At 43.1% G+C, this 26973-nt stretch overlaps 1 protein-coding gene across 2 annotated transcripts in view; it reads right to left on the reverse strand.

Moving 5' to 3' along the window:
- The window catches only part of LOC146867869 (uncharacterized), a 587713-nt gene that overhangs the window by 275506 nt on the left and 285234 nt on the right, over positions 1-26973 (reverse strand). For both annotated transcript variants that reach the window (XM_085608579.1, XM_085608578.1), the window contains exons 3-4: positions 22364-22426; positions 1165-1294 (exon numbers count right to left, since the gene is read on the reverse strand). In XM_085608579.1, the coding sequence (XP_085464705.1) occupies positions 1165-1294; positions 22364-22426 (193 nt within the window). The remainder of the gene's footprint in view (positions 1-1164; positions 1295-22363; positions 22427-26973) is intronic.

Consider the following 26973-nt stretch of genomic DNA (forward strand, 5'->3'; position numbering starts at 1 on the left):
GTTTTAACTACCTCTGTGTCTCTTTCCTCTGAGCTCGCGCCGGGACACTCCCAGGAGTAGCTGTGCGCGTTACAAACTACAATAACATAACATAACATAACAAGGCTGGGCTGAGCAATTGATGCTCTTACTTCGATCTTCTCGAGACTAGGCCAAGGACTTTCCTTCACTGGTTTTACGTGAGCTAATGGTTATATAATTTCCACTGATCCCAAGTCGGAAATGCTCGAACATCAAATCCACCGTAAGAGGTAGGGCCTAATTTGATATGCTTACATGTATGTTTGTTTAATGAGTTTCTATATAGCTGAAGTAAAGTATTTAGCCAACACACAGATGTAGCCCTTGCTTCAAATTAACTGAGAGATTAACTGTTTGTGAAAGAAACATCTAACTAAATGTTCTGCAGACGTTGTGTGCGAGCTCAAAAGAAGGGTCAAATTACGTAACAGAAGCTACTCAATGTTGTCATCTACCATGCGTGTTGGTTTACTGGAGGTGTTAAGTGGCAACGATGCGTGATTGAGGACTTACCTCTAGGGTCTGGGCACTATATGGGTTAGGCTCCAGTGATTAAGTGCAGTGTAATATCTTAGAGGATATTATCTGTCAGCGCCAGATTCACAAAGTATGCCTTCCTCCTAACTTTATTTCCCTGTGACATACTCTTACATTTCTGTAAGTCTCGCGTACTCATGGAAAAATTCTTTGCAAGTCAGGCCATCAATATCTGAGCTGCTTAAACAAAGGAAAGTGGTATTTATTGTATTTTTCTCCTCAGCAAAGGTGTTTCCCCATTGTAAAGGATAGAGCAGGGTATGAAAATATGTAGATTTATATATTTCACTTCTTCATTAGCACCGTGTCTGATCTGTTTTGTCATTCGTAATATCACTAGTGTTAATCGTCTTACAACTACCTTTCCAACGAATAGGGAATGCCAATGAAAGGCAAGCAAAGTTTTTTATTTTATTTCAATATGCCATGTATTTTTTATGAAAGTTATGGGTTCAATTACAGTAGAGCATCTCTTTGCCATAACTCTCTGTTTTCAAAACTCAACAAAGTCTCATGTAGGTTCATTTGAGGAGAGAGATAGGGGTGAACTTTGGTAGGATAAGTAAAGATATTTGAGCAGTAAATAATAGCTTCTCAAAGACCTACATTTGGCGCTGTTTCTCTAAACTCCGAATCTTATTCCGTTCATCCTCTTCGTCCTGAAGCTTTTTGGCTATTCGGATATCCTTTTGGACCAGTTTGTTCTTCTGGATGTTGGAAGCATAGTGCTGTTCAACTGCGGTGATGGAGAAAAAAAATTGTATTAGGACCGCCTTAGCAAAGCATTAGTTGAACTAAATTAAGCAATTCTGAATTAAATGAAACCACTTCTAATGGATTAAATACCTGTTGAAAGTAATGCAACAATGCATGTCTAAATAAATGAGGTGTACTCCGTCAGACAGACTCTTACAAAAATAGAAAAATAAAAGTAGCAATGACTCAGCGACTATTTAAATATTCATTCTTTGTAAATTCATTGATGAATCGACTATCTTAAATAATAATTTCTCAGGAATGAATGAACCCACAGCTTTAAGCAACAGTTTTATCCACAATGAACCATCAGAAACAACAATGGATTAGGGATGACTGAAGCCGTCAAGTAAGAACATTACTCATGAGTTGATGAGAATGTCTTAAGATCCAAACTCCTTCTGTAATACTTGTTAAGATGTGACTGGGCATATATTCATAAGTAGTCTGGTTACTTGCGTGTTCATTTGTATACTTCTTTTTTTTGTTTAAATTTGTTTATTGGGATTTAGCATTTCATTTTACAAATTGACATAAATATCATTATAATAGATCAACAGGCATCTGTATGGAAGTAGAGAGAAAGCTGTGGAGAACAGAAGTCACAACCGTATTGCATATTCAACACATTAGACAAGATACAGTCAAATATTCTCGGAGGAACCCTCTTGCTTAACTTTTCGTTCTGTGCTCGTGTTCTTGCTAGAGCCTGGCTTCATTTGTGTACTCCTTAGTGAACTTGCATTGCTGAATGAATTGTCTGTCTTAATTCACGATAATTTCATGAAAGAATGAAAAACGTCATATAAAATACCTACTTAAATCCTGATTTGGATGACTTAAGGAACCACTCAGCCGCAGATTAATGAATTAAATGTGCTAAAAGTCATTCACAAGCTCGGAGATTATTACATTTATTGCTCTGAATGACACAATTACACATCCAGTATTGAGCACTCATGATGCGTCCTAAGGGCTAAGTTCATTTAATAAAAAAATAAAATTCACATCTGCTATAATACACAAGTTTTAATGCATTATTGAGTTGGTTTATTATATTTCATTTCTCAACTAGAGTATGGTATATATTAAGAATAAAAATAGTGCACATATCTGCAACAAAAAATAACACGTGAAACTGCATTTCATACCATTAGTTCTAGACACTGGTGACTTTGCACTACACTGACAGCATTTATGGTGTTTACTTCATCTTTCTTCCTTTCTATGAACTTAACAACTATAAGTTCAAACAGGAATTTTTAACTTCTCCGAGTGCTAATGACTCATTATTTGAAAAATACTTCGTTTTTTCTATGCACGGAGAAAAAAAGAGGCAGGCAAGCTAGTCACTGAGGAAGGTACCTTTCTTGAGAGATTTTGCAGATTTCACATCTCGTGGTTCTGATAGGAAGCTGGATATGTGAAGCACCCCAGTTACGGAAGGTCCCGGATGGCAGAAATGGCAGCACTTCTGGGGATCACTCTCAGACATGTTCAGACTCAGGCTACATCCCATTACTCAGAGTTTAACTCCCTGCCATGCATACTCCTCAGTGGTGTAACGAAAGTTTAAGGGGCCACCCTGCAATGTACACTGAAGGGCCCCCACTCTGAATTTCATCTGGAGCTCTCAGACCTGAGTACTGTGCACAGTGGGCCCCCTGCAGTTCGGGCCCACCCCCACACTGCGGAGTCCTGTGTTACGCCCCTGATACTCCTGTGTGAAGCTAACCAGACAACATTGCGGAGGAATGAGCCGGCACCCATGAACATCGGGCGATTCACCGAAATGCTAGGGGTAGGGGAAGTAACCAATCAAACTCTTTTTGACCTCAAAGAAATCCTTGGAAGTGACATCACTAGGCCTTTGACCCTGAAACCGAGGAAATGATGCCACAACACCTTGATCCTGAAGACATCAAATTAATTGACGTCACTGAAGCCCAGTGTATACCTCAAAGAATAAAAGTATTGCTTAATCAAAGGAGGATGCACAAAGAAAAGAGATTAAAAAAATAGTAGTGGTCAGATCCACTAGTACCAAATCGTATGGACTATAAATTGCATGAGTGTTATGTTGTTGATTTACTACTTTTCATTGTTAATAAGTTTTTACTTTCAAGAAATTGTCACACTTGTGGAATACAGATTTGATAATTCTGTTCAAGGACATCTTTTTTCATATATTCACAATAATGGACTGTAGCAAAAAAAAAAAAAAAAGTAGAATTTTAAAATTTGTTTAGTTTCATTTTGTATTTATGAGTGCTCATTCCACTACTGAATGTATTTATTTTTTTACTTAAAGTGTTATCTTCAGTGGGACAATAACACCACTGTTTATCATCTGTGCTTTGTACTGCTTTGGTCACCTCTGAGGCCAGGGGTTGCAAAAGCAGTGCTCAGGTTCACAAGGGGCAAGCTACTCGTCACAGCTGTGATCCCTAACGACCCCTAAATGATGTCTATGCCCACGCCACATACAAACAGTCAGAGATGGCAGATGGAGTTTGTGTGCCCTCTGCCAATCCAGCACTGTGGTGGTTTCCTGCAGTCCAGAAGAGTGTAGCAGAGCTAGGTAAGGAGCCGCTGTAGAGGGGCAGTACGGTACTGCTGTGTTGTGATGGCATGCTGTCCTCTTCTGTATAAAGATGGATGCATACTCAGAGTAGTGGCAGGGAGTGACGCAGCAGGTTTGCAGTCACTGGCCCTTCTATGGACATGGAGTGCTCTTCCTAGTAGCTCTGTTAAGCTGTGGTACCCTAAAGGAGATCACAATATCCTGAAAAGAACTGAATGGGATGAAATAAGAACTTTACTTCTTCCCAAGTAAGGGAGGAATTCCAAAGGTTGATTGGAAGCACCTGCTGAACAGCCAGAGGAGCTGAGCTTGACAAGACTGTACTTTCATGTGGGGAAACTATCATGATGGTGGCACTCAAAAAATGTGCAAATTTCGATGCAGTGAATTGAAGCAGGGTTAGCCTCCATGGAGGTGTAATTGAGGAATTTGAATGGCACCTTACTAAAAAAAAGCATTTGCAATGCAATAGGTCTCGCATTTGCGAGAGTTTAAGCTATTGGTATTGTAAATGACAATGCCTTTTATTTATCTGTTTTGCTAATTGTTAGACCTGGCATCATTGGCGTGGTTTTCCCTGACTTTTTGCCTCTACCACCTGTGTTTTTGATGCTGTGCTGGATTTCGTTTTTGCTGGCTTGGATGCTTTGGGCACTTTGCCACTGCTGATCAGTGTCAAAGTGCAAGTGCTCCCTGTATAAATTGATATTGTGATTGGTTCTCCCTGATTGGCATATTTGGTTACCAGTAGGTTCCTAGTTAAGTGCACTACCTGTCTCAGGGCTGGTAAATCAAATGCTACTAGTGGGCCTGCAGCACTGATTGTGCCACCCACATGAGTCGCCCTAAAAAGATGTCTCAGGCCTGCCACTGCAGTGCCTGCGTGCAGTTTGCTAACTGCCATGTTGACTTGGCAAGTGCACCCACTTGCCAGGCCCTACCCTTCCCTTTCCTTGCACTTAGGACACCCCTATGGAAGGCCCAAGGTACCCCCCTGTGCAGGGTGAGGTGTATGTGAAAGGGAAGACATGTAATGGTGTGTGTGTCCTGATAGTGAAATACTGCTAATTTCGTTTTTCACTATTGATAGGCTAACTTGCCCATAGGGCAGAATGGGGGATACCTTGTAACATTTTACAAGCATATCTTCCCATAGGAGTGAAATAGAAAATTGGAGTCTGGTATCCCTGAACTCAGAATTCAATAACACATATTTTAGTAAGGATGATTTTTAAATTCTGTGTTTGAAAATAGCACTTTTAGAAAGTGGCTGTTTTCTTGTCCAGCCTTCCTGTGTGCCTCTGCCTGTTTGTGGATTGACTGTCTGGATTTGCAGTGACAGGGGCGGGGGTGGCTCCAGGAGTCTCTGTGGGTCAGCCCTAGGCTGAATAGGCCGATCGGAATTTGGAGTGGTGGGAGGAGTAGCACCTGTACCTGACTAAGGCTGTGCCTGCAATCCACAAAAGACTGGCTCCACCTCTTGCGGTGTGTCTGAAGACCCTGGCCCACACTGACAAAGGAAGAAGTTGTGCACTGGAAGAGTGCACCCAGAACTGGTTTGTACTGGGTTCAGGACCCCTTACACCAAGACACCAAGAGTACAGAGACATTTTGGGGTATAAATATTAGAGCTGAAACCCCCTGAACTTTAGACTACTTTGTGATCAAGAGGAACCTTTTGACAAAGAGGACAGCTGAAGAGACTGAGGAGAAGTACTGCCCTTGCTGTGTGTCTGGGGTTGGCCTGCAGTTTGCTGTTTCTGCTAAGGAGAGGACAAAGGGACTTTGCTTTGTGCTGTGTCCCCCCTGCTTGAAGAAGGACTGCTGTGTGCTGTGTCCATCTGTAACCTGAAGAGAAGTCTCCAAGGGCCTAAGGACAGCTGGCCTCCTGTTGTGGAAACTCAGGAACACCAAAGTTTCCAAGATCATCTTTAAGCCGCTGTGCGCGTGTGTCTGCGCACAGCTTGTGACCTTCGTGAAGTTGTGACTGCTCAGAAGTGCTCCGTCCCCCATTGTCTCAGCAACGCAGTGTGAGTGTGCTCTCCTTGCAACTGAGACCGTTGTAAAGTCTGCCGTGCTATCCAGAGACCGCGACTGCTCCAAACATCAGCGCTGTGTGCGTGTGTCTGCACACCGGACGGCCCGCACTGTGACCTTCGTGGAACTGCAGTAATATCCGAAAGTCGGGATAACTTGCAGCACTTCGTGCTCGTCACCTCCGCTGGCCCGAGTCGACAGCCTCGGAGAATTATCATCGTCAGGAAGCTGTGCTGTGACAAAATTAGAGGCGGAGTGTTGCCAGGTAACCGGGATTCCGCTAAGACGCTTGGCCGCTGATGTCGGAGCCGCCCAGCAGGACGCCCGCCTTGAGCCAAGGAGCGAGAACGCACTCAAGCCTTGAAGGAGCTGCTCCGCTCCCCCAGTGCAGCGTCATCCAAGATCAGCGGTCCGGGAACCGAAGGAGCCGAGCCGATACCTGCTTCGTCTCCCCAGGTAAATACTCAGATTTGCACTCTGAGCCGCTGTGTGAGGTGCTGCTGGGAGATGTTCGGAGCATCTCTAATGGCCCGGCCTGGCACAGAGGGGAATTGCGGAACCGGGACCTCTTCTCCCGAATCTGGTTATTTCAAGCATTCGGGGGCATACTTTCATAGTGGCTGACCACGGAGTCAGCAGTCCTGTTGTGGAAGTGGTTTTTCAGAACTGCAGGGGCATCGCACGCCGCTGCCAAGTGACAGGTACTTATAAACATCACGATCTATGCAAATAACCTATGTCAATTCAAGGCCTATTTTACCCTAGTGCTTTTTGCCGGCAGAAATACAATCACCACCAGGTAATTTTTAGTAACAACCATATTGGAAGACATTCTACTGAAAACCTTTCTATTGTGTATGTTGGATTTTTGTCGTTTTGGTCTTGTGAAGCTTAGATAAAAATACTTTATTTTTCTAAACCTGTGTGGTGTCCATTTGTGGTGTTATCACTATGTTACTGTGAGTGATGAAACAAATACTTTACACATTGCCTTTGGGATAAGCCTGTCTCCTCGTGCCAAGCTACCAAGCGGGTGAGCAGGGGCTATCTAGAGTGTGTTTCCCCCTTACCCTGACTAGAAGCAAGGGTCCCTATTTGTTCAAAGGTACCTACCTCTGCCAACTAGAGACCCCCATTTCTAACACTAATTAACACATAAATAAAAGGCATTGTCAATTACAATGTCAATAGCTCAGACTTTTGTAAAAGACCTATATAAAGAAAGGGCCGCCATTCTCCGAGGCTGCTTGGAAAGTGAAAGTGTGCATGGCGCATTGAATGTTGCAGGATATCATGTCGTGCCTGCAGTAGGAGAAACTCATTAAAGAAAATAGTGCTTACAGACTAAAAAACACGTATCATGTAACAACCGAAGTAAAAGGGCCAGTCCTCATGGGGGGTTACAAATGAAGACAAGGCGGTACTAAGGTGGGACTAACACGCCTATTAACGAATCAGAAGCAGCATTTACGAAGGACAATGACACAAGCCAATGACAAATATGGGTGGAGATTGGGCGGGGCTTCTATTCCATACTCCAATACAGCATACCGCAGAGCCGCGCATGTGATGCCCAGGCTCAACCTTTAAAATGAGAACAATGCTGGCTTTCTAAGTCAGTGAGTCCAGCAGAGGGCATTACAAAGTGTAATCACCAGGCTGCATTGAATAGTGGGCCACGGCTTCCGTTATAAACCAAGAAAATAAGGTGGAGTCCCTCGAGTATACCAATCGAAATAACTAAGGATATTGGGGAAACTCTCTCCGAATGGTAATGAGCACATATAGGATTGTGAATAGTGACTTTTACAAGAGTAGCTGCTGGGTTTCAGCTCTTCGTAATGGATGAAGATGGCAAAATATCATCAGCTCCCCATATAGGGTCCCACGGGCACAGATCAAGTGGCCAGAGCTCTGGTGTGGAGTTGGCTAACACCAAAAAAATTAACCTGACAACTGAAACGAAAGTGTAAAAAGATGACCACTGCTTCTCTAGGGTCATATAGATTGTGTTCCAGACATAAGCACGGTGACAATGACGAGGAAACAGGAAATCCTGAGGATAATAAAGTGCTGAGAACAAAGAGCTTTGATGCCTCGCTTTGGTTTCCTGCAAGACTGAGAGCAAGGCACAAAGGAAAAAAGTGTTTCCTCTTACAGAGACTGTCCAGAATTACTTGAAGAAACGTAGTTGCACTGTGGTTACAGAGACCCAAGACAGCCTGCCCTAACTCGTTCTTTTTTAATATCATTCTTGGAATACTTCTCATGGTGATGGGTCCAATCAGATATCATTCGTCTGTGTTAAATTAGAAGTGTTTACAACTTGATAAATTAACCCAGGGTGAAATTACACTTTTTAGCCTGTGTCTGCTTAGGTTTCAACCAGAGTCCCACTCACTTATACCGTTTCACCCCTCACCTTCTTGGCAATGAGGTTGTTCAAAGCCTAAGAGATATGCCACGGAGTAAGAGACTTGTGATTATTCCTTAAGGAATACGCTTGGTTCATTTAGAAGGCTGGCCACAGGTTACGATCACCCCAGTACACAATTTCACAATCACAGGTATCTTCAGTCTCATTGAAGTGAGGTTAAGGAATGAAAACAAAAAGTACCACCTCTTGACTGACAAGGAAAGAAGAAATACCGTGGGCAAGAAAGAAGGAGTCTGATTGGCTACTTTTTCTAAATGAAAAACATGTAAGATTCAGAGGCATGAAAGGTCAAAACAGTCAAAAAAGAAGGCAGATTAAAAAAAAAAAAAAACGACAGTCTTTTAGAATGCAAGATACAGGATAAATTTTAATAAAATGTTAGATCATGCTATTTAGCCATTTAGGGCTTCAAGTGGCTGAAAATTCTGGATGGGGCCAGTAACGTGATTACTGTTCCCTTCGGAATTTACAAAGTTAGCAGAAACACCATGGACTTGTGAAGTTTCTCACCTTGAAAAAACTCAGGGAGAAAAGCAGAGGAAGACGAGGAATTGCCAAGGGAACTGGATTCAGTCTTACTGATTCTCCCAGCAATTCCACCTTTCTCAGGACTTTCTCAGCATTAAACCGAAATCCCTGTTAAATTCACACCCAGGTGTTAACTGAACCCCTTGTAGTGTTAACTCAAGGAGTGCAGAATTAACACTCCCGAAACCTGGCACTTTACGTAGTGGGACCCTTAACGACATGGATGCACAATTAAATGCTTTCACGATGAATACTTCTGCATACTCAATGGTGGCTAAACCGAGTTTGAAAGTAATTTAGATTTAGATAAACATTGATTAAAAGGTAATACTACCAACAGGGCCAGGATGAAATGAAATTCTAACACCATAAGTGTCCCTTCCCCAGATTGTAATGAAAGTATCAATTCAAGTCAGCAAATAATATTTGGACAGTGTATACTCTACAACAGTGTTTAATCTTCCACAGTTACACTTCCTAAATTGTTGCTCATCAGAATATATTTTTAAAACAAATAGCTTAGAGTGATGCAGCTCTCAACCAAGCTTTGTATGTTTATTGCTCCTTCACTGTCCTGAAATGTAATAAAGATATTTGAACCATAAAACAAATAGCTTGAAGGCATTTTATCTAGTATCCAGTAAGCACGTTGCTCAATGTAATGTTTTTGTTTGGAATACAATCTATTTCCAAAGGTTTTTCAAATAGGTACCACAAGTTAGAATCCGCACTTCAAATCCCAGGATTTAAACATACATAAGTGCAACTGTTCCAAATTTTTAGGAACATTGACATGAGACATTATGAGCTATTTCTAAAGATTTAGACTGTTTATTCATTTTCCTTCTATGACCATCTAATGGATCATATTGTGGATTCCTTTAGAATACACCTGGCTGCCACAAGAGGGACTTAAAGATACCATGTTCTTGGGTGCCCTACAAGGTTATCAACCATATATGGAGTCGGCCCAGAAAGAAAAACACTGCGGCTACTTTTGGTACAGGGGGCTGATATTGCAGCACTGCTACAAAACCAGCCCGCTGTACCAAATTCGGACCCCACCAATCTAAAACCGGTCCCCACCCTTCCGGCCCACTGGGAAAAAGCCTGGTGCCAACTACGGCCAGTCCGGCCCTGCTTTTAGGCAGGCCAGTCTGATTGCTCTGTAAATGACTGCTGGAACATTTACAGAAAATGTTTGATGATTCCAGGATTCCACCAGTTGAATAGGCAAGAGTCCACAGAGGTGTGGGTATTTAGGACCCGTGTTCCATGTTTTACTCATGTTTCATGCTTAACTATTTTCTAAGGAGGTCGAAAGAACAGGGCGGAAAGCAGTTCTCCATTGTCATGGACATCTGTGGTAGTGCCAGTAGGTCTCATATGTCTTTGTAGGTCTCCTTTGTGGTTGAAACAGATGGCTACGTGGACTGACGAGCATTCCCGTCACTAATTATAAACTTGCAGGATGAGACTTAGCCAAGGGATGTTGGGCAACATGGTCCAAGGGCATTTTTAAGCTCCCAATAATAATAATAGTAATAATAATAATAAAAAAGAAGCTGTGTGATTGGCCTTTTGAAGTTTAATTTACACCTAGCTTAACTCTCATACATATTAGATAAGTTCCTGACATCCCTCATTCGGTGGTCTGTTATTTATTGAGGTTCCAATTCATACCAAAAATACAATGTTTTGGACCATCACCCTACTGGCCTACAAAGGTCAACTACCAATGCTTTATGGAAATCCTGTAATCATATATCTAAATATTACAATTAAAAAAAGACTCTGTTATAGTAAATTAGGTTACCTTTACTCATATGGTTGTTTTCATAAACCTTTGGAAATTTCCGGAAAAACCTACATTTAAAGTGATGTGCTATGGTTACACTGCAAAGCCCCAATGACCACTGAGTTTCCCCTGTTATAGCAAGATGTACAAACAAAAGATCACAGCATTGACATGCTCTGCTTGTGACCCGACATATGGCATTACTGATATCGCAAATGCAACCTATGTATGTATGTATGAATGTGATATCTGTATAGAGTGCCCCTCATAAAATACAGCAAAGCACTGTGCCGGATCAAAGACAAGGATACAATCAACAAGTGATTTGATAAGCAGCTAGTTGGAGGATTGTATCTGTATGCTCTTTAGAGAGGTGCATATTCAACTCTTTCATGAATAGAAGGGTTTTGGTGATCCTGATGTATGAGTGGATGTTGTTCCAGATCCTCAGTGATGTTTCAAATGTTGTTCCAGATCCTCAGTGATGTTTCAAATTACATCATTCAGGACCTCATTGATGATATTGAAAATATAAGTGTATGAACAAAGATAATATGTGGTATTGATTGTGTGCCTGGGCCACTACACGGGCATAACCCAATGATCACATCCTTTGGGCATGTGCAGAACTGATCGTACTTATGGCCTGCATTCTGGCCATATCCTGTGTCTTACCCATGAGGATATAACTCACCGTGGATGCCCTTGGCTCTGAGCAACAAGAGATGGGTGCAAAACCTGGACTTTGACCAAGCCCTGCATCAACCCCGGTCCCACCCAAACTAGCTGCATATAGCCTTTGTCTGTGTGCAGCAATCGCCTATTGCAGTGTATTGCGGACAGTAGACCCTGCACTCAGGGCCCATTGCACCAAAGAAGACACACATGGACATGCACAGAAACCTCAGGGTGAAGGACTGGACCGGGCTCCACCGAAACACATGCACATCGGTGCGATAGACACAGATCTTGGCCTCTAGCATGACTCTATACGCAGCCCTTGTGTGGTAAAACAACACAAATGTCCTTGCACCATGGCCAGCAGGAACTGTGGTCCACCACCACCCAAACAAAGGTGCTACACCCGGCCACTGGCCATGTTTGGCAGTCTTTTGGTGCACACACGTCAGCAGCCAGGCACTATATCCAGTCCGCATCCCACCAAACCACTGGACACATCCTCCGGCCATGTGCTGTGACGTCAGGCCCAGAGCCGTGCCAGTAATTGTTGCACCTAAACCACTGGGCTCTTAACACAGGGCTTAACCTAAAGCTAGGCCATGAGCTCACCCCTCCCAAAAGCTGCAGTGCCCAGCACCTAGCCCACGTTTACACCGTGCTCGCTGTGCCACTGCACTGTGGATTTTCTAATTTTTAACACCTGTGAGCAGTTCTGCACCAGCAGATTCAATACAAAAAAACACTCGCAGATTCGTGAATACTGCAACAAAAGCAGGTTTATTTTTTAATTTATGAGGAAGTATCTGCCCTTGTGGCAACCATCTCCCCACATCGTCCTAGGAGTTAAGCACTGTCTCTTTCTTTCAGACCGCAGGCTAGGCTTCAGGGAATGTCTTCGAGTAATAGCCCCTGCAACAAAAACTCAAATTGGATTTATTTTTGAAAAATTGTTTGCCGATTTAACAACTCCAAGGAGACATTTTAACTGTCCGGATATCTCAATATGTTTATTCACCACACCCAATACCTTGTTTCTGTCTTTTAAAAATAAAATGCTTAATGGACTTTCACAAACCCAACAAGCATTTGCAATGCAATAGGTCTCGCAGTTACAAGAGTTACAGCTATTGGCATTGTAAATAACAATGCCTTTTATATATGTTTTAAAACAAAAACAAAAATAAAAGGCATTATTTTTTGCAATGTCAATAGCTAAAATTCGCGTAAATACGAGACCTATTGCATTGCAAATGCTTGTTTTAACTGAGTCTGTCTCACATTTCTTTAGTCTCATAGATTAGTTTGTAAAACTAGAATGTGCATGCCACACCCTATTTTGGAAGCCTAACATGCCAACTGCTGTCCTCAACCTACAGTAAGACATGACTTGATTTTATAAGCTAGCTGTGCAAGCCTCTTGGCTGATCTGCAGAGGTCAGTTGTATCCAAGGGGAATATTCAGGGGATGGGCATAAGGATAAAAGATGCCTGATATCTGACCCCGCCTATCAGACTGAAATTCATCCCTCGTTGTCATTCCCTACTGTAACAGGCATTCACAAGCCTGAAATTCACCAATCAGGGCAGACTGACATTAATGACTCTTGGACTGCCTTTTACTCACTCTGCCATGCGCCCATCGTGGCAGACTGCTGTTTGCAAGCCTGATATTCACCCCTCTAGACATACCTGCATACCCCCCTTCTGGCAGATGGGATTTATTGTTGCTGACATGCTTATATTTACTCATCCTGACAGGCTAATATTTATCCTTCAAACACCCATTTTGGCCACCATCCACTCCGATTCACCCATCTTCACATAATGTCGTTTACCTCTATTGAGGTTCGCTTTATTCCCATATGCTAACAGGATCAAAGTCACCCATCGTGACAGAACAGGCTGACAACCACCTCCTGAACGTTCAGTCAACACGACACTCACACGTCCTAAATTTTTCAAAACTGACCCATCCCGACGTACTGAAATTCATCCAACATTACAGACTGACAGTCACCATCTTGATAGGCATGACATTCACCCCTCCTCAAAGACGTTTGCCCTTCCCCTCTCTTGACCGAATTGCATTTGCCCATTCTTAGCCATTCTCGTAGGGTTACATTCACTCCTACTCACAGAACAAGAACATTGTGGTGATCAGTAGTGCAAGCTTCATTTCCATACATACAAAACAAGCGCACACTGGACATCAACTGAGAAAGCTTCCCGCACAAAATGGACATTAGCGTCGCGACACTCAGAGGACAGATAAAAATATTGGCTTCAGCAGTGCAAGCACGTATGGTGCCGCAGGCCCCGTACCAACAGGAGGAGGCAATGTCGAAGGAGACAAATCAACGGTCGGGGGCAAGGCCGAATAACCAAACTGTGACTGGTGACAGGGCGCAGCCCTCGAGCTGTCGGGGTGGGCGACGGGACTTGGCAGAACGAGGCAAGCAGAACACGAGAAGGAATGGGACACAGAACTGAAGGGTGACAAAGCTCCCTCCGGGAACAGAACTGTACATAATTGGGTGCTGAAGGGGACAAGCGGGGTTTAGGGGTCGAAAAGGTGAAGCAGCAGTTCTGGGCATAACGCATAAGCCAGGTAGAGCGTCGAGGTTACAAAGGGACACACGGATACGGTAAAGGGCAAGGCGTAAAAGGGACAGAACTGGATAAGCATTCACGTGGACAGTAACGTGTATCATGCAAAGGCAGGGTACGGGTTAGAACATACCTTAGAGGGAAAGCTCGGGTACAGAATGGTGTTTGTAAGAGCAGAACAAAGGATGCACGGTGATGGATGCACCCGAGTTGTGCAGGTAATTACCAGGGCAAAATAGGACACCAAAGAGAGGGCAGGACAGGTCACAGGATGAAGAGGGAGCAGAACGGGGCACGCACTGACCAAGATCCTGGGGGCACGTGAGAAGACAGGGTACGAAACACAAGGCACTGAACTGAAAGCACAACGGAACCAGGATGGCTCGTAAGAGATGGCAGGGTTTCGGGACACCAATGCACCGAGTAGAAGGGACCAGAGGCCCCCAGCTTGACGCCGAAACGTAAAAAAATGAAATGGATCAAAAACAAACATGCCCGCGAGAGGTGCGCGCATGCCACAGCGAGACATGTGCTTTCAATTATCGCGCCCGTGTCTAAGCACGATAATTGAAACCACATGGCAGCGGTGCTCATAACAGACACCAGTTGGCCATGGGCGGAGCAATGCGCCCGCCTTTGGCCAATTGCGTGCTGTCTTTTATAAAAAGACGCACGCAAAGGCCAATAGCTTGTGCCAAAAGGAAAAGCACAAGCGTGTGCGATTCGTAGGTCCGTTTCTAAACCCCCTACAAGATGGCTCTCGGTGCGCGAGCAGTGCCGCACATTGCGACACTAGGCACGAGACCTAAAAACGGGTTGTGAGTTGAGACAGACCACTTCACATCATTCCACCTTCTAAAATCCACCCAGTCATTTTGCTGCAGAAGCAACAGGTTTTAGGACCCCTTCTATAACTCCCCCCCCCTTATACATCGTCAAATATCTCTCAGAGGAATCAGTGCAGATGGATCAAACTCAATTAAAGTTTTGTGCCATTTCTTATGTACATAATATGTATACTATATGATTTAAATATAATTGTATATATAATTACACATACCAACTGATACGTTTGCCTTTGGTGCATTCTCTGGTTGGTGCGATGTAAATGCGGAACCTCTCCATGTCAAATGATTCAGATATCCTATAAAAGGATTGACACCGCACTCAGTAGGAAGTGTGATTACAAATTTAATTCAAATGACCAAACAAGGATGCAATCAACGGCAAACGGTCTTGCTCATGGGTGCTGCAAATCTGTTTTTCCTAGTATTTAAGGTTAACCTCCTGATGCACACAAAGTTAATTCACATCGTCCAATTTCAATTTCAGTTCCATATTATCATCATTATGCATTAAATTTCTGATATCCATGACCATTTTTAACTCCTCTTCGGAGGAGCAATCCCTTTTGCTAAGCCAGAATTCTTTTAGATCTCTTTGATGGAAAGTGGCGGCATGTAAAAAGCGGTTTGTTGCAGTGGCTTTGTGATATAAAGCAGTCTGCATCTGTTCACCTGCCCCAAACACTTCTGTGTCCAGGAACACTAATCGAGATTCACTCACTCACTGCATCTGTGAACCTCAGATTAAATTAATTGTTGTTCAATTCTTTCAATCAACGGCAAACGGTCTTGCTCATGGGTGCTGCAAATCTGTTTTTCCTAGTATTTAAGGTTAACCTCCTGATGCACACACGGTTAACCTCCTGATGCACACAAAGTTAATTCACATCGTCCAATTTCAATTTCAGTTCCATATTATCATCATTATGCATTAAATTTCTGATATCCATGACCAGGATGACCAGATTACTGTAACTTTGTTTGATTTTGCTAACTTTTTAATTTATATCTACACAACGTTCATCTTGATTCAACCCCCTCTGTCAATGTGCCTAATGAAATTACATTAACTCAGCCTCTTCTACATCTCACAATAACAATCGGATATGGGATGATAGAGTTCCAGGCTCAATTGAATTTACAGTTTCTTTTTACTAATGCCTTCCCATGGCACTAATCTCCTTGATGCCCAAAGTTTATGAAGAGATGATTCTGGAGTGGCGGGTGCCCCCCAGATGTCCGAATCAACTATCTTTAAACCAGGAAAAGAGCAAAGCGATTGCAGCTCATATCAACTAATCTCCCTCCTCAATGTTGACGCTAAAATGTTTACCTCAATCGTGCTGCTGCGACAACCGACACTGATGGGAAAATTGGTACATCCTGGCCAATCGGGCTTCATGTAAAAATGTCAGGCGGGGGATAACACAAAAAAGCCCTTCACCTCCTGGGTAAGAACCAAACAGCCTATCCTTGTTATCCCAGATACCGAAAAAGCATTTTAAAGGCTTGACTGGGATGTTATGACTCACACGCTGAAAGCAGCAAGGGTAGGAAACACATTTTTAAATTGGGGACTAGCTGGCTATCATAGGCCCAGGGCTAAGAACGGGGTCAATTGGCTCCGCTCCCAGTGGATGAACATAAACAGGGTTACAAGGCAGGGGTGACTCCATCACCCCTCCTTTTTCCTCTTACCCTAGAGCCCCTTGCCCAGAGTATCTAAAGTAACCCCAGCATTAAAGGAATCAAATTTGGCATGCAGGACATAAAGGATGTTTGCAGATGGCATCCTGCTCTCTCTGACAGACACCCTCTGTACCTCCCCCCTAGTGCTGAAAGAATTCTAAGCTTAACAAAAGGTCTCGGTTTTTAAAATGAATGACATCCTAAATATCTCGACTCCTGTAGCCACAGTCGAACAATTACAGAGGCTGAACCCCCCCACAGTGGGCAGTCTTTAACATCAACCATCTGGGCCTGTGCCTAGCTCCCACCCTTACCAAGACCAAAGGAATATATATCCACAGACAAAACAGTGGGGTGAAAATGAGTTAACTAGTTGAAAATAGAAACCAATGTCACTTCTGGGTAGAACTGTTCCGTATAAAATATCCATTCTGCCCAGGATCCTCTACATCTTTCAAAATCTGATTCTTCATATCCCCAGAGATTATATTAATGACCTTCCATCTCTGTGTTACTCATATAGGAGAGGATCTCTAGGTGGCAATGCACTTTACAGCCAGGGAATTCCCGATTCATCCCATTACTAAGCGTGGTCCACTTGTGGTTCTCGGTCCACTGAACGTGAAGGAAGACCAAAAAGGAATGATGGACGATTCATCACACTTTAGAAGTGTCTGGGAGGTGTCCTGGCAACCCATAGCCCACCAAACAAATTCACTCCACAATACACAAATCTTGAGGGGTACTTTCGAAATCTGGGATGGAACAGCGGTCAGGCATGGGCTGATTTCTTTCTAGTCACCTTTCACCTCTTTATTGAGGAATGCAGAATTTGTTCCCTGGCTGAACAGAGGCTCTTATCAAAAATAAGTAGAGAGTGGGTGTAAGACACCCAGGGGCATATTTGAGCATGAGAAAATCAAGACATCTGATCAACTGAAGGAGAAATGTGCACTTCTAGAAGTTGAACGTTTTTACTAGATGCAGTTGCATCATTGGTTGCTCAACATTAAAATCAGAATCCTGAATCTTTTCAAAAGGTATCTTTTAACTTGCACAGACAGGCCACCCTAAAAATGTATAATATGTTAAACCATAGATGGGGGAAGGAGAAATTCACATTTCAGCATGCCTGTGAAAAAGAAGTGCACATTACACTTGACTGGGAGCAATGGGACTTTAGACTGCTGTGGCTAATCATTGTGCTTCCCATGCTGGGTGTAGGGAAACCCTGATAAAATCCTGTACCGGTTGTATTACACTCAAACACAGTTGACAAGAATGAGGAAGGGAGGAAGTCTATCTGGAGAAGTTACGGGGAAGAGGGGATTCTAACTCATATGCATTGGTCCTGTCCCAGGCTGCACCCTTTTTAGAACGCAGTGTGTGCTGCCACAGAGCAAATCACTAGTTCAGGCATAGCACGTTGCCCCAAAGTGATACTACTAGCTCGTCTGGCCACATACATCTATCCTGTATATGGGAAGCAGGGCCGGCTCAGCTTATACTGGCTGCTCAACAAATGATTCTAATTTTCTGGAGCCAGCAGTTAATCCCCAAGTAACATAAATGCGTAGATAAGCTGTGGTAGATTTTAGGAATGGAAAAGCTCCCTAAAGTGGCAAGAGAAGAAAAAGACTTTACACAACAATGGAGTCGCCTCCTGGACTTCTTCTGCAAAGACTGCATAGAACTCTCGAGTCCAAAGCGTTTCAGGGTTTTAAAGATCTTATACAATTCTAAACTTGACAACTACCACTGTACAGTTCTGCAACAGCAAAACAATAAATCATGTTCAACATGTGGATAACCCCTGGATGTAGGGATGTGGCTAGGATGGGAGTGAGGCGGGCTATGAGGAAAGTGTAAGGTGAGGAAGGAGGATAGGATTCAAGGGGGGAGTTGGGCACGAGTTGAGGTAAGGGGAAGATTCTATTGGCTTTTTTCTCTATTTTCTTTTTTTTATTAGCCAACTTCCAGCGACTGTTATATTGATAAAAGTCGATGTCTATAAGGATATATTCAAAGCAATATACATTATGTAATACTCCCTGTTGGCTCCTCTCTCATTTTTCTCAAATGTTTCCCAATTTTTCGTCATTATTTGGGGATTTTTCTGGAGCTTCTTTGGAATATATTAAAATCAGTCTGATTTTAGATTTATAATCAGTCTCACCCATTGCTTTCTTCTTTTTCATAATTGGCAGATCTTTCCTATTTTGCATTCAAATATTGACAATCCCTATTGATGACAGCTGTGGGAGAACCATGTTGTTGAAATCTTTTTGTGTGTTGGCTGCATTTTTAACTCCTCTTCGGAGGAGCAATCCCTTTTGCTAAGCAAGAATTCTTTTAGATTTCTTTGATGGAAAGTGGCGGCATGTAAAAATCGGTTTGTTGCAGTGGCTTTGTGATATAAAGCAGTCTGCATCTGTTCACCTGCCCCAAACACTTCTGTGTCCAGGAACACTAATCGAGATTCACTCACTCACTGCATCTGTAAACCTCAGATTAAATTAATTGTTATTCAATTCTTTTAAAAACTCATCAAATTCCTTTGCTGAGCCACCCCAAATTATCAACAGATCATCAATGAATCTGATCCACAGTATTATACTTCAAGTATGGTGTCATGGCCACCACATGCAATTTCTTTCCCCAGCAGCCCACTCAGAGATTCTGGAATTAATGCCTATGAATACTTCCTCAAAGAAACACCGAATTCTAGCAGTTAATAAAATGTTGTTATAAATGAGAGATCTGCTTAAAAACAAATTCTTCCTCTTGAATGTTAAGACTCATCATAAACAGGGCACAACCACATGAGTTTCTTTCTCAGTGACAAAGACAATGGAACAATGGAAACTGAAATACCAGTGACTAGAATAAATGTACTTTCTTTGGAATATAAAAAAGGAGAAAGAAAGAGAGGCGGCAACATGGAGAATAACTGAGTCAGTTGGAGTTAAATAATAATTTCATTAGGCACAATGACACAGAGGGACAATGATGAAGTACTTTTTGACATATAAATAAACAAGCGCCACTACATCATATGCTTTTGACACGCAGCTGATTCTATTGCTGGACAAAGGGTCCCATGGCTTAGAACAAATTTCCAAAACTGTCTCACCAAAGTTATCCTGTGGATGCAATCAAACCATCTAAATGCAACACAGATAAAACAGATATCCTGTTATTTGGCAAATAATTTTTTTTTCTCCAACCCAATGGTGGCCAAATTCTGTGCCCCCACCGCCCGATCACATTAGAAGTTGCAAGATGCTTAGGTGTAAAATGTGACACTTCCTGCTCTGTCCGCCCTCAAGCTCTTGCAGTGGCAGGAATGTGTTTCAATTTAATTCAGTCTTTAAGAAAGTTTTTTGACTTTTTCCCATTAGGTGCCAGAAAGAGTTGCTTTTGCTCTCATCACTTCTAGACTCAACTATTGTAATAGTCTTCATGCAGGATCTTCAAAACAAATACTCCACAAACTGCAGAAGGTGCAACATGCAGCGGCCAAACTTGTGTTAAAACTCCCCAGACGGAATTCTGCCTCTGCAGCTCTAAAAACTTTACATGGTTAACGCTACACAAAAGGATCCTCTTTAAGATCCTTAACTGATCTTTAGAGCATTCAAAGTGACTGGACCTAAATACCTGACTGCTAGATTCACCCATTATACAACCCAAAGAACTCTGAGATCCTCCCATGCTACTCTTCTCAAGACCGCTCTTTTCAGACTTAAAATCAGAGGCGGCAAATCCTTCTCGGTACTGGAATCCAAGGCATGGAACCAACTCCGCAGCCCTTTGCGGTTGACAAAATTGGAAGCTCTATTCAAAAAGCACTTGAAGATCTGCCCTTCTTGGCCCCTGAAGCACTTTGTTATTACCTTATCTAGTTATCTCCTACTTTCCTCACTCACTTCTGGGTTATCAGATTCAACCTTAGCTCCAGGATGCTCCAATGCGAGCGGCAGTGCACTTTATACGTTTTAAATTCATTCATTCATTCAAGCATCATATGGTAACATCATAACGTCAAATTGGGAACATATCCAATGGTGAGTCGCACATCAAAGTTTGCTGTTTGCAACAATTTAGTCCTTACAGATCTTGGGTCCTGCATACGTATGAACCATTGACTAACAGATGCCGTAAAGTCCAGATTACATTTTATATGAATTGATTGTACATCAGGGTGACACTAAAAGCAACGGCGTTTAAATAATGTTGGACATGTGATCAGTAGCCCACAAGGCATGAGGAGAAATATAAATTCCGAATGGGAAACACAGCTATAATACAGAGCACGCTTCTAGCTGGTTTAGCAATAACCTCAGTTTTCTAATGAGAATTGTATTTATCAGCATTATATCTTGACACTGTGATTATAGTTTTCATCAGCAAAACCCATTACAAGTAAGAGTTAATTATTGATGATCAGGATATTAATTAAATGGATTAATTATGATGAACATGAAAAATGTATAATTTATTAGAAAATATGTATTGAAATTATGTTAAAATTGATTAATCAAGAGTACTGCTGAATATTTTGGAATACACCACAATGTTTTTCAAACACAGCACAATTTGTGGTTCATGGAGTGAAACTAAAACACCTGGAAGGAACACTTTATTGTTTTAATTACTAACAATGGGACAATCAGATTTGGACAGAGACTGGGTGTGTTATGTTAATATTCATTCGCGAGGATCATTAAACTGACATAAGTTATATCTGCTATGCCCATCACCCAGTACTCATAAATCAGCGATCAGAAAATTAACAGGCATGGAATAACTGAAGGGATCTGCCACATACTGTTGCCTAATTGGAGGATTCTAATCTAAACCATCACTGCCGCCATCAAATAGCTACATACTATAGCTGCTTCTTTTTGCAGCTCACAATGATGATCAAAGAGGAGATGATAGTAACAAAGGTCTCAACCATGCTGCTCCACGGCCCAGCATGCTGCCTATGTAGGCATGTAACACTAGGGTATAGCCTGCTTACTATTGTTGCAAGGGGCTGGGGTAGCCAGTAAAATCAACATCAAAGAAATGCCCCTTGCTGCCCATGCCTACGTAGGCATACGCTCCAGAGCCCCACATAGAGGTATTTACCACTAGATACATGTTACAATACAATGCAATAGAAATTATTAAGCAAAGCAATTCTTGATGTTATCTGGAACTGAAATTGAATAACATAGAGAAGCCACAAACAGGAATTGATGTAAGACTACATTACCCACAGGGCTCTGTGAATGAACTCTGCATGCGTTATGAGGGTAACCTTAAATGTAAGAGAAAACAGATTGCAGGTACTGTGAGAAAGACCGCTGTGCATTGTGTGCTTGCGCGTGTGTGTGTGCAGGCACGTGTGTGCTTTTCAAGATATTTCCTAAAAATACCAGCCAATATAGATAATTTATTCAAGTTTATATTTGAAATTAAGCTTTTTTTTATTTTTTAAATCTATACCTTCACGATCAGACACCGATGTTGCCTACCAGGTGCCAACAGCATGAATGGATACAATGAAATTGGCATGCTAGAGAGAATTGGCTGCCTCTTCCTGTTAAGCTAGTTCATTACATGATCGCGCCTGCTGCAGATCTTTCAACGTTAAATGATTCTAAAGAGTAACCATACACTAATTAAGAGATTAAACTTGGTGTAAAGTGTTTCAGAACATGATACAATTGGCTGGAAAGCTGGATCTAGAAGTTAAAATGCATGTAGAAAACACTGGATTCAGTGTATCAATGAGCTCAAGTGGTTCCCCCTCTATAGGCACATGTTTTGTCATTTGTGTTTTCTGCACTTACTCTCTTGTTCCTGCAGGCAGTGGGCGAGGGCTCCATCTTCACGGACTGAAAAATCTCTTCGCACTGAAATGAAAAAGGATAACTCATCAGAAAACGTAGGGTTTCTTTTCATTTGAAACAGGTATTTGAAGCTTTTCTTTTCATGCAGTGAAGGAGGATCTTCTAGGGATGGAGTCTCCTCCAGAACTGGAAATGCCGCTGGAAATCAGAGGATGTCCCATTACCACTCAACACTACATCAGATCCCAAGTCATCCTTTCTCATACACAGTCTTTAGTTTCTTCATCGGTTGATCATTCACAAATGGGTTGGCAGGATACTTCAGCGGGTAAACGACTCTGGCACAGAGATCTTGGTGCAATTTCTTTAATGGCAAGTATGAAACCTACTAGGCAGGACAGGATTAAAATTCTTAATTTAAAAATAACAGAACATTACGAAAGTTGATGAAATGAGTATCAATACTTTGATAACACCTGTTTTTAGGTCGAGCTTGGGCAGCGCATGTGCTGCTCTGCTCCTACATTTTTCATGGGCTTGAGTCATTGTCCACTGTAAACACTGGCTCTTCATTGGTCAAAAGGCTTAGTAGTCCCACCTTAGTACCGCCTTGTCTCATTTTGTAACCTTCCATGGCGACTCCCCCTGTTACGTGTGTTGTTGCTCGGTAGGCTTTAATGACAGCCTCTGAGCACTATTTTCTCAAATAGCTTTGTCCTGCACAAGCTCTCTCCTATGCTTTTTAAAATTTTCATAGGACGCAGTTGCAATGCAAAAGGTCTCGCATTTCCGAGAGTTTTGACTATTGACATTGTAAATGACAATGTCTTTTATTTATCTGTTTTAAAAAATATAAGGCATTGTCATTTACAATGTCCATAGCTCAAACTCTCATAAATGCAAGACCTATTGCATTGCAAATGCTTGTTTTTACATAGTTGGGAGTCTTGGGGCAATTCAGGCTATTACAGAGCAAGCTAATGCCATCAATAAAGGGTCTTTCTCCAGTACTTATTTTCAATGTGTGTAGTGATTTGGCAGTCACAGCCCGTTACTAGAATGAACAATATTAACAGCTTGGTTTTATACTGTACTTTTGCTGTTTCAAAGCAGGATAAATAACAGATATTACCATCACCCAATTTAAAGGTACTCAATCTACTGACCTTTAGAGGGAAGGAAAGATCGGTCAGTTGAATTCGAACTTGTGACTAGGCCTGGGGAGAATTTTCATGACATTGGGTTAATATTTCCTAATCCCTGGCATTTTGTGAAATTCCTGAAAGTAGACCATTATGCCTGTCACCTATTTGAAGATTGTTTGTGCAAAAATCCTATTGCGAGCACTGGAACAATGTGAATGACCACAAGTGAGAAGCATTTATTTGCTGAACTCGTGCTTCATCTAAAATAGACCCAAAAACGCCCTTCGCACTAACATTTAGCACTAAGTGCCAGATATCCTTGTCATGTCATTTTACCTAATTTTCCAAAATTTTGTGTAATTATGCAAAAAGCAAAATTAAATGACATACCGCTCATTGAATGTTTAAGGGGCTCAGGTTTAAAACCCCTTCCCTGCGGGGGTAATTCCCCCGCGATGGGGGGGGGGGGGGCGCGGCGCCGCTGTGCTCGTCACGACCCCGCCCACTGATTAATTCTCCCGCACAGACGGGGAATTAATCGCGCATGGGCGGGCCGCAGCCGTTATGACGAGCACAGCTCCACTGTGACTCATGACGAGCTCGAGCACGGAACGGGCATCCTGCTAGGTTTCAATAAGTGCTGGCACGAACCAACAAGAGTAATGTTTGGAAAAATACTGCAAGCACCCTGCAGGCATAACGTGGTCCGACTCAATCATGTTAACCAGTGGTATAAGGCGCACACGTGTGACGTGTCTCAGGTGAGAACCATTTTCAAGGTATGGAAGAGACAGTATATTGCTAATACAGATACTGATCAGTGGACTAATGACCGAAGGAACGAGCATGTGCAGTTATCTGCAGCATGGGACGCACAGGCAACTAGTCTTACGTCATTACACAATTTATCTTATACTGTTCTGTGTGGTGTTGCGGTCTAGTCCGCAGCGCGCACGGCGCGTTACGTCACCGGACTTCCGGCGGCGGCCATCTTAGAATCGGCACTAGCGCGCCGATTTGAATAGCGATCGGAGCTCCGCACCGGCGCTCCTGCTGTAGTGTGTAACTAAGAATAAACCCCTTCAACCCTACCAACGCGAGGTGTCATCTGTGGGGGGAGCACAGTAGAGAAGGAAGGGGCTACATTACATTCTGGAATATAAACAATTTGCCCAGCAAGTGGCAGATCATATAAACCGACAGTATTTAAATTTGTGATTGTTATGATGAAATACTAGGCCACAAATTGAACAAACAGATTAAATAAAAGGATGTGATATGCGAATATCGATCAATAGAGTAAAACAAGATGAAAAGGTTTATTCGATCCTATAGTACAAGAGAGGGCTCTGGTGCGTAATGAGATGACCCCCTGTCCACCTAAACAATGCGTTGAAGGATACATTTTAAGCAGAAATTATCAGATATTGACTGTATGCAAAAGATTTTAAAGGAAGCATTGAATAAAAAGTAACTAGATATACCAGTACCCCAGCATATAAAGCACTGTAGTGTGGCTAAATCAATATCACAGCAGCATACATAACTCCAACGTCAGGCTATCTTACACAGTGCTCCAGTATGTAATGCACCACGGGCAGGCAGTATTACTACCGTATGCAAAGCACGTGTTAGGCTACCTTACACAGTGCCCCGGTATGGAATGCACCGCAGGGAAGCAGTATTAACCCTGTATGCCAGGCACCTGCGTCAGGATACCTTACACAGTGCTCCAGTATATAATGCACCACAGAGTGCTTGTATCGCCCCAGCCAGCAAAGCACCAACTCCAGGCTACCTTACACAGTGCCCCAGTATTGAATGTACCACAGGGAAGCAGTATTAACCCTGAATGCCAGGCACCTGCGTCAGGATACCTTACACAGTGCCCCAGTATTGAATGTACCACAGGGAAGCAGTATTAACCCTGTATGCCAGGCACCTGCGTCAGGATACCTTACACAGTGCTCCAGTATATAATGCACCACAGAGTGCTTGTATCGCCCTAGCCAGCAAAGCACCAACTCCAGGCTACCTTACACAGTGCCCCAGTATTGAATGTACCACAGGGAAGCAGTATTAACCCTGTATGCCAGGCACCTGCGTCAGGATACCGTACACAGTGCTCCAGTATATAATGCACCACAGAGTGCTTGTATCGCCCCAGCCAGCAAAGCACCAACTCCAGGCTACCTTACACAGTGCCCCAGTATTGAATGTACCACAGGGAAGCAGTATTAACCCTGTATGCCAGGCACCTGCGTCAGGATACCTTACACAGTGCCCCAGTATTGAATGTACCACAGGGAAGCAGTATTAACCCTGTATGCCAGGCACCTGCGTCAGGATACCTTACACAGTGCTCCAGTATATAATGCACCACAGAGTGCTTGTATCGCTCCAGCCAGCAAAGCACCAACTACAGGCTACCTTACACAGTGCCCCAGTATTGAATGTACCACAGGGAAGCAGTATTAACCCTGTATGCCAGGCACCTGCGTCAGGATACCTTACACAGTGCTCCAGTATATATTGCACCACAGAGTGCTTGTATCGACCCAGCCAGCAAAGCACCAACTCCAGGCTACCTTACACAGTGCCCCAGTATTGAATGTACCGCAGGGAAGCAGTATTAACCCTGTATGCCAGGCACCTGCGTCAGGATACCGTACACAGTGCTCCAGTATATAATGCACCACAGAGTGCTTGTATCGCCCCAGCCAGCAAAGCACCAACTCCAGGCTACCTTACACAGTGCCCCAGTATTGAATGTACCACAGGGAAGCAGTATTAACCCTGTATGCCAGGCACCTGCGTCAGGATACCTTATACAGTGCTCCAGTATATATTGCACCACAGAGTGCTTGTATCGCCCCAGCCAGCAAAGCACCAACTCCAGGCTACCGTACACAGTGCCCCAGTATTGAATGTACCACAGGGAAGCAGTATTAACCCTGTATGCCAGGCACCTGCGTCAGGATACCTTACACAGTGCTCCAGTATATATTGCACCACAGAGTGCTTGTATCGCCCCAGCCAGCAAAGCACCAACTCCAGGCTACCTTACACAGTGCCCCAGTATTGAATGTACCGCAGGGAAGCAGTATTAACCCTGAATGCCAGGCACCTGCGTCAGGATACCTTACACAGTGCCCCAGTATTGAATGTACCGCAGGGAAGCAGTATTGCCCCAGTATGCTAAGCACCCGCGTCAGACTACCTTACACAGTGCTCCAGTATATAATGAACCACAGGCAGCCAGTATTAACCCTGTATGCTAGGGACCCGCGTCATGCTACCTTAGACAGAGCTCCAGTATGTAATGCACCACAGGGTGCCCGTATCACCCCAGCAAGCAAAGCATCAATGCCACGCTACCTTACAGATTCCATGACATGACAGTATGCAAGGCACCATGTCAAGAGCAGATTAGACAAACATTGCCACCTCCCAGGAAGCAGTGGT

Source organism: Triturus cristatus, chromosome 1_2 (genome assembly GCF_964204655.1).
Source record: "Triturus cristatus chromosome 1_2, aTriCri1.1, whole genome shotgun sequence".
Lineage (NCBI taxonomy): Eukaryota > Metazoa > Chordata > Amphibia > Caudata > Salamandridae > Triturus > Triturus cristatus.